At 37.8% G+C, this 14,572-nt stretch overlaps 1 protein-coding gene across 8 annotated transcripts in view; it reads right to left on the bottom strand.

Annotated features, from left to right (window-relative positions):
* Positions 1–14,572, bottom strand: part of LOC132137591 (potassium channel subfamily T member 1-like) — a 101,546-nt gene that overhangs the window by 14,103 nt on the left and 72,871 nt on the right. For 6 of the 8 annotated variants that reach the window (XR_009431978.1, XR_009431972.1, XR_009431984.1 and 3 more), the window contains 9 exons: positions 13,909–14,089; positions 12,299–12,463; positions 12,025–12,161; positions 9,168–9,231; positions 8,212–8,320; positions 6,318–6,426; positions 5,807–5,956; positions 967–1,202; positions 533–553 (listed from right to left, as the gene is read on the bottom strand). Coding sequence is in view for 5 of the 8 variants with exons in the window: in XM_059547610.1 (XP_059403593.1) it covers positions 533–553; positions 967–1,202; positions 5,807–5,956; positions 6,318–6,426; positions 8,212–8,320; positions 9,168–9,231; positions 12,025–12,161; positions 12,299–12,463; positions 13,909–14,089 (1,172 nt within the window). In the remaining 3 variants the exon portion in view is untranslated. The remainder of the gene's footprint in view (positions 1–532; positions 554–966; positions 1,203–5,806; positions 5,957–6,317; positions 6,427–8,211; positions 8,321–9,167; positions 9,232–12,024; positions 12,162–12,298; positions 12,464–13,908; positions 14,090–14,572) is intronic. The other 2 variants (XM_059547611.1, XM_059547608.1) reach the window with 1 other exon arrangement.

The raw sequence follows: 14,572 nt of genomic DNA, 5'->3' as shown, positions 1-14,572 counted from the left end.
AAATGCACCGAAATTGACCTCAACCCTGATTTATTGCTTTTAATGAATGAAGACTGATTTGCACATTTCAAATCAGTGCTTTGCAAACTAAATCTTTAAGCAGCGTGAGGTTTAATTTAAAAATTCTGAAGGGAAGAAAATGTTCTGAAGGGAAATTCTGCTGCTATGCATAAGTTTGTTCCTCTGCCAAATGTTAAGGGCAGTTAAGGGAAAAACAAATCAGTGAAGAAACGTAATGGACTAATTCCTTATTTATAAACAATTATGTTAAAGAGTAAGCTAGGAATATTTTACACATGCAAGATCAGTTTCCAAGCCCAATTGAAAAAAAAATAAATACATAAATAAATAAAATCTTCACTTTCTAGGTAAAAAAAAGCTTGCAGGACAAAAGCTTCGAGCCTTTGAGTTCTTCAAAGTAACAGGAATGAATGGGAGAGAGAGGTAGCTGTAAATGTCAACATTTACACAGACATCCACTTATGATGTCTTATGATTTAATTGTGTCTCAGAACTGCATGCTCAGACTTACCATATGAAGTAGACTGATCAACTTCAACAAAGGAAAAACAATGAAAGAAAGTGTATTTTATCATGAGCATGACTTAAAACTTCTTCTAACTTTTGATAAATTCACCCTGCCAATGCTGCTTCTGAATCTTCTCTCATACCACTAAATGGCATATGGCATCCTAATGGAAATTGCAATAAACCAACCCTGCGGCTGGAATGATGTAAACAAATTAAAACTTGTGCTTCATTTGTTTAGGCTGGGTTATGTAACAATAACAACACCACTAATGTTTCAATCAGTCATTATTTTGGGATTTCCGCTCGGTGGTTCTAGTGGCGCAGAAATTACACACTGCAGCTTTCAAGAAACTCATTAGTCTGATGATTAAAAGTTTGAAGATTCCTATTAGTTACATCACTTTGTCAGCTAGACATTGCTTTCAGTTCCCTCACCCATGCTTGCGATGATGCTCTGCACCGGGAGACGAGAGGGGGCGTCATACACGCTGGGGGCCGACTGCCCTTTGCTGTGCTTCTCCTCCTGCTTGAAGATGAAGGCAGAGTTCTCCTCTTTAGTGATGTTGATGTAGTAGCAGATGTCTGTGGCAGACATGATGTGGCGAGGGCCAGGGTTCAGAAGAATGCTCTTATTGTCTTCTCTCTTTGTGCCAATTAGACAGACACCATACCTTATAGAAAAATTATTTTGGTGAGTTTAACTCGATGTTTAAGCGAGTAAAGCATTGCAGTGCTAACTGATCTTTATTTGGACAGATCTACACTCTGATACTGCTTTGAGGATCTTAAATATATCATATTAAACTTTAGTGTCATTCTTCAGAGTACAGTACAGATCCAATGAAATGCATATAGTAATAAATCATGTGAATAAAAACATTATGATGCAAATGAATCACACATTGTAATAAAATGACCAATTGACAGACTGAACAAAGTGGCCAATAGAGTTGAAATGACATGATATATACTCTACTGTTTAAAAGTAAGACATTTTTTAAGAGATTCATAAATTTAAACTCAATCAGCATCATTACTCAAACTGGAGTAATGATGCTGAAAATGTTTAAATATATGAATATAGAAAACAATTATTTTACATTTTAATAATTTTTCACAATATTAGCTCCCATTCAAGGGAACTTCGAACTGCGTCTTCTAGGGGCCGCTATGGGGAACACCTCGTCGTGACCCGTGTCTGAAGCATACATTGAAAAAACACTAACTTGTTTGCTAGCTATAGCCTCTGTAAACAAGCGCGACTATAAACAAGCACCGGGAGAACACGTCATTCTCTTCTTCGTCTTCACTGACTGTTCTGTTTGAAGCGTGCATCTGAAAGAACCGGTAAGAGCGATCTTTCTCTGTATATCATGGCGACTACTAGCAAGCGTTTAGACAATGTGTGCATCCTTGTCGGCGTTATTTGACACCCGATGACACACGCGATCTTTGGGTCATTTGTTTGGGTGAAGAGCACGCACGCGATGTCTTTGAGGAGGAAATCGGGAAATTGTGAGCCTTTTCTCAAGGAAAAAAGCTCCGCTCTTGTTCGTCTCTCTTCTGAAAATTCTTTCTGCAGGGGAGACATCCTCTCTTAAGCTCCCTCCTTGCCATCTAAGCCCCTTCAGAAATTCATCTGGCTTAGATGGCAAGGCATACGCAGCAGCAGGTCAGGTCAAAACGGTGGTGCTTCAAGCATATCAGGCTGATCTGCTAAGAGACCTGGACGGAGGCAAAGGCCTTTCTCCTGATCAGGTAGCCACGCAGCACCACACACCTCTCTCCATGCTACCAAGCAGGCCGCCTCCACCATGGGCGGGACTAGCGCAACCATGTAGGCAGCGGAGAGACGTCTGTGGATGAACCTGGCGGACATCGGGAAGAAAGAAAAGGCTTTCTTCTCGATACTCAGGTTTCGCCTTATGAACTTTTCGGTATTTCCGCTGATACGGTGATCGAGAATTATCAGGGAGACGAAGGCGCCGAGGAATACCAAGGAATCTACTCATTCCCTTCAGGGATTTTTTACTTTTGCTTTTATCCTCCCCTTCCTAATTCCCCTGTAACCACCAGCTCTCCACCTGATTGAGGTTAGGTGGAAACCTCTTGCGTAACAGTCTCCTATACTGGACCTATAATGTTTTTGGTTGGTTTTATGTTCATAGCAACCACCTGACTGATGGTCTGGACTAAAAGGAGGCACCCCTTGAGTAGGGCTCCAGCGCAGGAGGGTGGGTATGTAACCCTCTCTGTACATACTTATGTGTATTAAAGGTCCCGTTCTTCATGATCCCGTGTTTCAAATTTTAGTTAGTGTGTAATGTTGTTGTTAGAGTATAAATATCTGTAAAATTCTAAAGCTCAAAGTTCAATGCCAAGCAAGATATTTTATTTAACAGACTTCACCTACATTGAACGACCAGTTTGGACTACATCCAGTAATGACGTCACTGAAACAGTTTTTTGACTAACCTCCGCCCACAGGAATACACAAAAAAAGGGGGCATTGTCTTGTTGCACTCCCATGGAGAAGGAAGAGTTGCATTTGAAGAGTGCGTTTGTCGCCATGTCGTCGAAACGCTGTTATTTTCATCTCGGAGTCCAATCATCTTTGTTTGGGCTTCCCAGGGACGTTGTGCTTAGAGATCAGTGGTTACAATTTATGTTTAACTTTGTTCCCAAAATTTATAATCCACATGTAAAACTATGTGCAGCACATTTTGCTGAGGACAGCTTCCTCAATCTCAATCAGTTTAATGCCGGATTCGCACAAAGATTATTCTTGAAAGATGGAGCAGTTCTCTTTTTGTCTAGAGAAGGCGTTTTTTATGGACCACAACTGGTAAGTGTATTTTATTATTTAAGTTGTTGCGTTTAACAGTTTCTGTAACTTATTACACAAAGGGCAACGCTGTACAGCTTTGTTAACTAGATGGTAGCGCTGTGCAAAAAATCGAATGCGATTTTCATGCGCATCTTGTCAGTAAAGGCGTTCTGTGATTAGAAGTACATCTCCAGCACGTGTGTTCAGATCAGGATTGCCAGGTTTCAAAACAAATCCTGCCCACTTGCTTCTCAAAACTAGTCCAAAACTAGCCTAATCGCATTTCCTGGAGGGCAGCATGTGCTAAGCTGGTGTCGAATCACAACACAGGAACGGCTGGCACAATCAGAACTCGTTACGCATTTCTGAAGGAGGGACTTTATAGAACAAGGAAGAAATCAGCCCGTTTTTATGACAGTGAAAACAGCGGTATACAGATAAGCTAATTGTGTTTAAAACACTCTGTGTTTTTTTACATGCGAAACATGAAGACATGTTATATTGCACACTGTAAACACAATCAAACCTTCAAAAAAACATGAAAAATGTGACCATTAAATTGTTGGTGGTTATATGTCTACTAATAAATTCTGTGAGTTTCCTTTACAGTGCTCAATTACAGTGTTTACTAAACACTCGCCAGCACCAGCCATCCAGCTTCATGTTCCGGTATTAGGTGACTGAGATCACAGGCTTCTGCGGGAGCCTCCTTGATCATCAGGCCTGGCATAGCACTGCAGGGAATTTCATGGATGTCCGGCCAGATCACCCTGAGGGGCCTCCTGGCCGCTTAGTGGTGTTGTCGCATCTAGCGGGAAGTGGAGGTGGCAGTTACAGAAGTCTTCTTGTATATGCTGCCTCAGGTGATGCTCCCCTTGCCCGAGGTTTGTAAAATTGAGCTTGCCTCTCCTGTGCGATTCAGCGCCTCTACGAGGCTTAGGAACCTTTACGTACACACGCTAAGCTTTGTGTACTTTCTCAAAACCACATAGTGGTAAGTGTGCACACAAGACTGCGCACTTTCTGAAATCCTGTATGGTAAGGGTTACGCGCTCCGCCTAGTTATTTATACACTTCAAGCATCACTTCCCTCAACATGAGGGGCTATTTGGGAGATTCTCATGGTAGTTTAGCAGAGCTCCCGTTTTTCCAAAAAAGGGTCGCCTATGAGCGCGCTACTCTGAGCTCAGAGTTCTCCTCTCATATGAGACTGAGTTCCCTGTTTTTTCCCCAGAGCGCTCCAGTATTGTTTCCATAGATCGAGTTGATGATGCTCAATCATACTGTTTTGAGATGCAACATTTCATCTATGAGCTGCTTTATCAGACTGCCACGAGAGCCCCTCCTTAGAACAGTATTTGAAAATCCATGCTATGGTAAGTGTGCACGTGAAGTCTTTGCACACTTTCTGAAATCCACACTGTGGTAAGTTCGCACGCTAGTATTCTGCATTCTTTCTAAAATCCTATATGGTGAGGGCTTCGTGCAGTTGCTTCGTGCCCTTTCTTGAGTTGGTAAAAGCCCCATTCATCTTGGGCGCCACTCCACCTATGTATCCTCTAATACCTATCTAAAAAGGGTGTTGCTACTAAAGAACTGTTGAGACAGCTCTTTCAGTGAGCTTATGCGTAAGCTAGCGGTAGCCCCTGTGTGACAGTCAAGACTTGGTGGAAAATGCTAGGTTCTTAGCCGTGTTCCTTTAAAGGAATCTTTCCTGATTCCAAGCCTTCAGCTCTACCCTGGGCCGAGGCCCTAACAATTAAGTTGGGTATGTAGCTTAGACATCCCAGGGGCAACCCCCGTGGAAATGGTAGAGTTGGTACTTAGTGCTCGCCATGATTCTGGCCTGCACTCCCCTCAGCATGGCGGCGTGGGTATACTGTTCCCCATAGTGGCCCCTAGAGGACGCAGTTCGAAGTTCCCTTGAAAGGGAACATCTCAGGTTGCGAATGTAACCATGGTTCCCTGACTAGGGAATGAGACACTGGGTCCTCTAGCTTCCTGCCATGCTTTGGACGCAAGCTTCAGACGAAGAAGTGAATGACGTGTTCTCCCAGTGCTTGTTTATAGTCGCGCTGGTAGGGAGGTCAGATGCTGTAGCCGGCCAACAAGTTTTTTCAATGTATGCTTCAGACATGGGTCACGACGAGGTGTTCCCCATAGCGCCCCCTAGAGGAAGCAGTGTCTCGTTCCCAACTCAGGGAACCATGGTTACATTCGTAACATGAGACGTTTTTACTGTATTTATTATCAAATAAATGCAGCCCTAGTGAGCTTAAGACACTTCTTAAGCATTAAAAAAATTTTACCCACCCCAAACTTCTGAGCAGTAGTGTATATGGGGAATGTGGTTTAAAAAATATAATTAATAAAATACAAACTGTTCACTTCACATACCTCCCAACAGTTAAGAGTGCAGCTCAAAGTAAATGTTCCACAATCACTCACTTTTTATGTGCATGGAAAGAGGCATAAGTAAAACTCTTCCCGTCATATTCCCCAAAGAACTTGCTGTCCATCAAACGAATGTGGTAAACTTCGTTCCCCGAGCAGCGGCCATACGTCCTCTGCCACTGTTCTGGAGACATCTGACCCTCCCTAAAACCCCAAGCAGACAGTTCAAACACCAGCATAAAGATGACAATCCAAACCTTGTTTCAGCAAATGTGATATAACTATTATTGTGGCATTATTTCAGAGTTTTCTTTATAAAACAATCTCAGCAAATTCATACTGCGTGGTCAGTCTTCCTCATTTTAATGGCATTGATCGACTCTCCTCACAAATCTGCTCTGATTAATTACTTGTCACACTAATATTTGTTAGGGATCACAGAATTGGTAAGGTTACGTGAGGTGCCACTATTCATTATTAAATCCTGCAATAAATGAAACAACACTTCAGGAACTGCTTCTTTTACATCAGTGTCAGAATAAAGAGGAAAGACATCAGTACTGACTGTCCACGAGATGTGTGCACCAGGAGTGTGACCAGCGTAGAGGTGGCCGGACATACACAGTTGAGTGCTAGCATGGCATACTTGAACTCCTCCTCACACACCACATGATCTAACAAACAAAACATACCGACACATCACCTATGTAAGAATGATAATATAATATAATATAATCAACATGCACTGGTTGTAATGACTTGGGCCAAATATTTATTGCATACTTATCAAATTAACCTGGATCAAAACAGTAAATGAACAAATATTAAATATTGATGTTCCCTTAAAAATTAATGAATTTCAACAAAGTAGCTCTCAAATTTTAAAGCGCCAGGCACAGATGGACTCCCTGCTGAATTCTATAAACACTTCTGGGACTTCTACTGTTTCTTGTGAAATTTGGAATTTGCCCCAATCTCAGAACTTATAAAACCAATATAAATCCAACATAACCTCTCCATATCACAAATGAACATAACATCAACTTCAGTAGATCAGCTTTAACACCCTGAAATGATTCTGACACCTTATTCATTCAGATCAAATTGGTTTCAATGCAGGCAGATAGTCTTCAACTTGGATAAATTTTCCTTTTAATGAACTGGAAGCATCTAAGAGAACACACTGTTTTATTTATTTATTTATTTTTTATGTATCTTTTTTTGTTTTTGTTTTAGATGCAGAAAAACATTTGAGTTAACAGGACTATTTATTTAGTGACAAAATATGTGTTTATTATTTTTTTTTTTTATATAAACTTTATATAAAAGTATGTCTACATAGTTTTTATTATTATAATTTTTTTTATTCAGTTTCAGTTATAGTAATTTTAGTATATAAAGTTGTAAAAAACATGTAAAATGTAAAAAACACTTTGCCTTGGTAACTAGCTGAAATACACAATTTGTATATTCTATTTCAGTTACTGTTTTTGTAATTAATTTTTATTTTTTTTAGATAACCTTGATTTTTACAGTATACTGTATGTGTGTATGCATGTGCATAACCCATTATACTTTAAATGTATTTTTATAATACTGTTTTTATAGAAACCAACAAGATAATTTGTTGGCATATTCGACATTTCATGAATAGTTCAAAGACCTACCTGTCACAGCCAGTACTAACTTCTGACAAAATTGTCAACCTTTTTTTCACAATAAAACACAATCACACTGTATACTGTTAATCAAGGTTACTGCTATATCGCCATGGATGACTCTTATCTGAACGTAAATCAATAACATAATTCAGAGCTACACACACAAAAAAACAAGAAACTAAACATAAATCTTGCGCTAATTGTTAAAAGTTTTAATATACCTGTGAGTTAAGGCTACTTTTGTTATTTTTTCTTCATTATTTACCTTTCTCAATGTGTATGCATGATCACATGCTTTTATAGCACTGCACACGTACAGGGGCATATGAATCCCTCTGAATACTTTGATTCATCTCACAAACACATGTAAATGCAAATGCAGTGACCCAAGAGGTGGAGGCCATGCTAGACATACAAAACGGCTGCTCTTAACAACAAAACACTTCAAAAAGGATGGGACGGAGGGTGTAGAATCCAGATGAATCTATATCTATTATTCATACACACAAATGAAACACACACACACACACACACACTACAACCATCTATAGTATAAACAATATGCTACATTTGCTAACAGATTGTCCTTAAAATAAGTGAATGTCTAAATGTCAGGAAAGTTTTGTATTTTTTTTTTTTTTTTACTTGCTGTTTTATTCAAAGTAATGGACTTCATAAATTATATACGTTTTGGTCAAATCATGAAAAATAAACGCTAACACTACCTGAAGGACAGGTCACTGTTTACTGACTGCATATGAAATGAGTCAACCTGAAGAAGGAAAAATAAAAACTGACCTGCAAATTTGACATGGAATTTGTTCTCAGGTTTGAGAATCTGGACATATAGAGGACAGTTTGGAGCAAAGTCCTTCACAGCCCAAGCTCGCAGAATGGTTTGATGATCCTATGGGAACAGACAACATTCTTACAATATACTGTAATATGCACACTTCATTTTGTCATTAATAGTAGTTTACATTCAGGAAAACTGTAAACATTTGTATATTTGTTAAGTGAATCACTATATATATATATATATATATATATATATATATATATATTATTTTATTTTTTTTTCTAACTGCAATACATTCAATAAGTGTCAATAATAACTTTTAGACCTGCAACTAACAACTACATTGTCAATCAGTTAATCTTTTGATTATTTCTTTGATAATTGATTAAACCATTTGAAATGGTTAGGCCTACAATATAAAGTTATAAAACTTCACAGTCTCATCATGGTTTAAAAAGATGAAAACAAATTTTAATAAAGTATGACTAATATTTCAATGTATGTTTCAAATTTCCCTCTAGCTTTAAGTTACTGTTCATTAAAAATATATAATTGCATTCCATATTAGAGTTTCTATTATGGCTAATTTAAATGTAAATCTGATGTTTAACAGTGAAAATTATTTATATCAAAATAATTAGGTTTCCTGTTTTTGTTGCACTACATTTGATTAATTTTTAAAAGTTGTGTGTTTGGGATAACGTGTGTTGTATATCCATCCACTGCAGATCCCATTTTAAAAATGTGTGCTTTTTTTAAATAGAAAATAGGTTTATTTAAAAAAAAATTGAAGTTGAGACACAGATGAAGATTGTTCTATCGCAGCTCAAAGACGTGACTACTCAATGAGGAGATATAATTTACGATTCTTTTTCTTAGTTACTTATTGAGTTGTTGCTGCAGCCCTAATAACTTTTACTTTTGGCAAGGTAATATATTATGAGGATATATTTACAGCTGCGGTGCGGTCCACTTCATTTCTGCTGCTGAGGATGAAGCACGCCTCTGCATCGTCCATCCTGCAGGACACAGAACATCATTACAAAGCAGTGTCACTCAGACGTGATGTGAATTTCCAGAAGGACTGCACATGTGTGTACATAGATAATTGTTGCCATGTTTCTCACAGGGTCAATTTCACAGTTTACTGACCAGCAAAATACACTATAGATTTAAGATGTTTCTGTTTATTGAAAAGGCTGCCATTAATATTCTGCTGATTTTCACACTCACACTGTATTCTGGGTTTTTGTTAAACTTTGTCAACAGCATCTGTGAAATGCTGTCAATTACCACAGTAAATAATTTTGACTCTTCTCTCAGTTTGCAAAAACCAGGAAAAAAATTAAGTGTAATGGTTTTACAATGGATCACAAAATAAATGTCACAAAATGAAAATTAAAGCATCTATATAACAGCTACAATACACTGGTAAATCAAGCATTACAAACACTATCTATCCTTTCTGTGACTTTAAACATACCTGACCACTTATATTTGGAAATCCACATTATGGAATAACAGACTCTAAATCTAACAGTCTCTAAAACTCGAAAGTAAATGACATGAATGTAAAGGTACACAGTATTATGAGATTACTAAAATATGCATTTGTGCATTTTCATATGTGAACTGTAAATATAAACTGTAATAAAATAGAATATTAGTAAGTTGTAATATTTAGGTCTACATTTAATTTAAGCAACAGTGAATCACACTGAACAGGTAAACCAGCTTTGGTGATAAGTGACTTTGGTGATAGAAGTGCTTTAAAAATACAAGCTGCAGTGCACAATTCTGCGTTTAAATCCTAAGAAAGCCTAGATTCCACTGAGACTAAATTACTGCAAATAACAAATTGACATTCTTTAAAAACTGAAAGATACTTTGAGGAATAACTACTGGAAAAAAGTAAACTACTCACAACATGCATAATTTATCCAGTAATATGCAGCAGCAATAAGAACATCTTAAAAATTTAAAGAGGACTACCATTGTTTACATTCCAGCCTTCCCATTACAATACACAGATGACATTTAGCTAACTCTAGACCGACTGAGCTTTATGAGAAATTCATGCACTAGTATTTGAAGTGGGCAAATTGAGACAGATTCGCTGCATTTATAATGAAGGAATATAGTAGGATTTTAAGTGTAGCTACATTGCAGGAAGAAGCACATATATTACCCTTAAATTTCAGGGCTGCTTTAATAAGGAACAGATGGGCTTGAGACTGGTGATAGGTTTGGCTCTGGTGGTGGAGCTTGCAGGTTGACTCTTCAAATTTCCTCACAGACTAATTTAGATTTTTTGGGAGCCTGTCCAAAGCTTCCATTTGGAAACAGTTCATCAGTATGCTCATGCAAGTTTAAATTATAGAAATGCCACACTGCTGTACGTTGCTGTAAAAAAAAAGACTTGTGACTGAAGTTTACTAACAGCTCTTTCATTCAAAGCCGGAAACACAACTTGTCTTTCTCAGGGAATAATGAGATTATGCTAATTTAATTAGCTAAACTGTTTAGCCTGCCATCAGGCCAAACCTTAACGGTAAAGCATTGTTGTGCACTTTATAGTGGCCATAAATTGTCCAACACAATCGCTGCTTTAAGTACCGTTCTTGCCAGTTGTACTATTGATGTCTAAATTTGATAGAAATTGAAGTCACCTTGCTCAATATAAAAACAGTTTATATATTAAGAACTGCAATCCATATCTACTGTGCCCCATTATGGATTTTTTAAAATTACGTTTCATGCAGTGTAACACAGTGTGTAATTGAATGGAAACTTCTTGCAAAGTTTTAATTCTGAAAGTGCACAGTATATAAAGTTATTGTCTCTTAAAAGAAAGAGTCCACTCTGAATAATTGAAATTAGTCGCTTTTAAAACAAATCCAAGCCATTTCATGTTGAGGTCAACAAGAAATATTAGCATATTGCCCGCCCACTTGTTGGCTTTTTTGTGTTGGTATAAATTAAAATGCTAATTCATTCTTTGCCACTAGGTGCCGCTTTTGGAGCAGTAAAACAGCTGTTTCCCCAGTAACGCTGTACACAAAGCAGCGCTCTCACAAAAGCTGCTTTATCAGGCATCACAGGCATGATGAAATCAAAATTAGACCAATCAGACCAATCACCGCAGATCAGCATCCCGCAAAGGAGGGGTTTGGAAAAATTAATCATTGAGCAAATCATTTGGTAGTCGTTGAGCAAGAAAGTTAAAATAAAATGCATGTTATAAGACAATTAAAGTGTTTTTTTTTTTTATCTTGCATGCATGTCAGCCTGTTGTTGGGGACTCCCAAAACCAAAATATGAATTTTAATGTACAAAATACAAAATTTTCATTACCCATAATAAGGGCACTTTAAATATTTTTAGTTAATGTAACTGTTGAATGCAAGAGAGCTATTGTTGACAGGCTACTTGGAAAATGAAGATCTCTGACGATATTAATCTCATTCTCAATTGTTCAAATGTTCTAAGTAATCAAGAGGTAGTATTAATGTATTTAAAAAGTACTTGATGAAATCACATGCAAATAATTTTACAGATACATTGGACTGATGTCTGTATCAGTCTAATGGCTCTCTCATAGACTCAAACACGGAGTCAGAACCTCAAATCAAATTTTAGGTGACTCGGATTCACTTGGTTTAAAAATCTGTGTTGGCATGTCAGTGGACATTACACTTGTGTAAAGGTCCATCCAAAATTGTGGTCATTTCATTTCTTAGTTCATTTAATAATGCGCAAAACATATAATCAAGGGACCGTTTAGGCAAAAACCAACATTTTAAACAACTTACTTGGCCCTCATCAGGTCTTGGTCCTTTAGTGCAGAGCCTTGGAGGTAGATAACCCGTTGAGACCACAGCGGGATCTGCAGTATACGCCGAACCTGGATGTCCATCTCAGTGGGACAGAGTATCACCACATAATAATCCTACAAGACATTTAAGAATTAATGATAGCACCATCACATACAGGAAACAAAATAGATTATAATACAGATTTTTGGAATACATAGAGCAATAATTAACACTTTATTGGGACACAACATATATGGGATCATGCATGTACCTGTAGTCTCGGGTGGGCATAGAACTCATTAAGGAAATCCATGAGCAGGTCTATTTTGAGTGAAGTGACGCAGAGAACCACATGCTTCTCTGTCTGAGCACGATGTCTGCTGTAGTTTCCACCTGACTTCTGCCTCTCCATCCAAAGATACGCCAACTCCTCAAACTGGTGTCAAAACGAGAGACAGAAAGAAAGTACTGTGTAAATGCAGTGCATTATTAACAGTTTCACTTATTTCTGATAAGTGATGTAAAAATTTAAATTTGCTGAACATTTACTCACCCTTAGACCATTTACGATGTAGATGAGTTTTGTTTCTTCAACAGAATACAGACCAAAAGCTTGGACACACCTTCTCATTCAAACAAAAGAGTTTTCTTTATTTTCATGACTATGAAAATTGTAGATTCACACTGAAGGCATCAAAACTATGAATTAACACATGTGGAATTATATACATAACAAAAAAGGGTGAAACAACTGAAAATATGTCATATTCTAGGTTCTTCAAAGTAGCCACCTTTTGCTTTGATTACTGCTTTGCACACTCTTGGCATTCTCTTGATGAGCTTCAAGAGGTAGTCACCTGAAATGGTCTTCCAACAGTCTTGAAGGAGTTCCCCAAGAGATGCTTAGCACTTGTTGGCCCTTTTGCCTTCAGTCTGCGGTCCAGCTCACCCCTAAACCATCACGATTGGGTTCAGGTCTGGTGACTGTGGAGGCCAAGTCATCTGGCACAGCACCCCATCACTCTCCTTCTTGGTCAAATAGCCCTTGATGCCTTCAGTGTGACTCTACAATTTTCATAGTCATGAAAATAAAGAAAACTCTTTGAATGAGAAGGTGTGTCCAAACTTTTGGTCTGTACTGTATAAAAAAAAAACTTATCATTACATAACTTGCTCACCAATGGATCATCTGCAGTGAATGGGTGCCTTTAGAATGAGAGTTCAAACAGCTGATTAAAAAAATAAACATTCACAATAGTCCACATGTAATCCACACAACTCCAGTCCAGAAATGAACATCTTTTGAAGTGAAAAGCTGCATGTTTGTAAGAAACAAATCCATCATTAAGAAATGTTCTAGCAAAAATACCAGTCCATAATCAATAACACAATGAACAAGTCCATCCCCTGTTGTCGTTTTACATCAAAATCCACCAACATATTTGTTTAGAACTTTTTTCACAGTGACTGATCTGTGCATATTTCTCCCCTGATTCAGGCAAGATGAATTTTTCACTAGAGAAAACAATATTATGGATGGAGGATTTGTATTTTAGACCGAAGCAATGGTTTAAGTTTAAAACACCTTAATGAAGGTTTTGTTTATTACATAAATGCAGCATTTCACTTCACAACAAGTTAATTTATTGTTTTTATCAGCTGTTTGGACTCTCACTCTGGTGGCTGCATTCACTGCAGAGGATCCATTGGTGAGGAAGAGATGTAAGGCTGAATTTCTCCAAATCTCTTCAAATGAAGAAACAAAGTCTTCTACATCATGGATCTGATGGCGAGTACATTTTCAGCAAATTTAAATTTTTTAATTTTTAACTTTTAATTCTGAAGCTACTGATTGTGCTGTTTGTGGGCTGGTCATGTAACCTGTAATGGCAGCACCACCAGAGCCACACAGATCATGATGACCACCAGTAGCTGAGAGGGCCAGATTCTGGGTGTGACATCTCCGTAACCAACAGTCGAGAAGGTGACGATGCAGAAATATAAAGCATCAAAGAGGGAGAGGCTCTTCCCTGCCCGCTCCAGGTGCTGAATCCCACAAGCCCTAAGGAGTATTACAAAAGTAGAAATTCAGGAAACAATTTTGAAAATATAGGTTACATCTAATACATTCAGCATTATGGTAGTGTTATAGTTTAATTAGAAAGGCATTTTAAGGCTCTTTCCCTGAGCAGGGTTCAGAAGAGCTACTCAGTCATGATGTCAATTTGTAGGCTTGCCCAGAAAGCCATTCCACCATGGGCTCCCTTAGGAATTTCAAATGGGTTTTTAAAATAGCGGTTTTCGATTAGAGTAAAATAAGGTCTGTGGTTAGCATTCATTTAAGACTTTCCCATTTTATTCTACAACATAAACTACATGTTACATCTAAAATTGGAATTTTAAAACCACTGTGTGGTTTACATTATAACAAATTTAATTTATAATATAAATACATAAGGACAACTTATGTAACAACTGTCTGATTCATCACATTCTGTGGTAGCTTTGGTCCATAAGTGAAAACTTTATCAGACATATATGCCAT

Source organism: Carassius carassius, chromosome 4, assembly GCF_963082965.1.
Source record: "Carassius carassius chromosome 4, fCarCar2.1, whole genome shotgun sequence".
NCBI classification, from domain to species: domain Eukaryota; kingdom Metazoa; phylum Chordata; class Actinopteri; order Cypriniformes; family Cyprinidae; genus Carassius; species Carassius carassius.
Note: the sequence above shows the minus strand (reverse complement) of the source record. Positions and strands in the feature narration are given on the sequence as shown.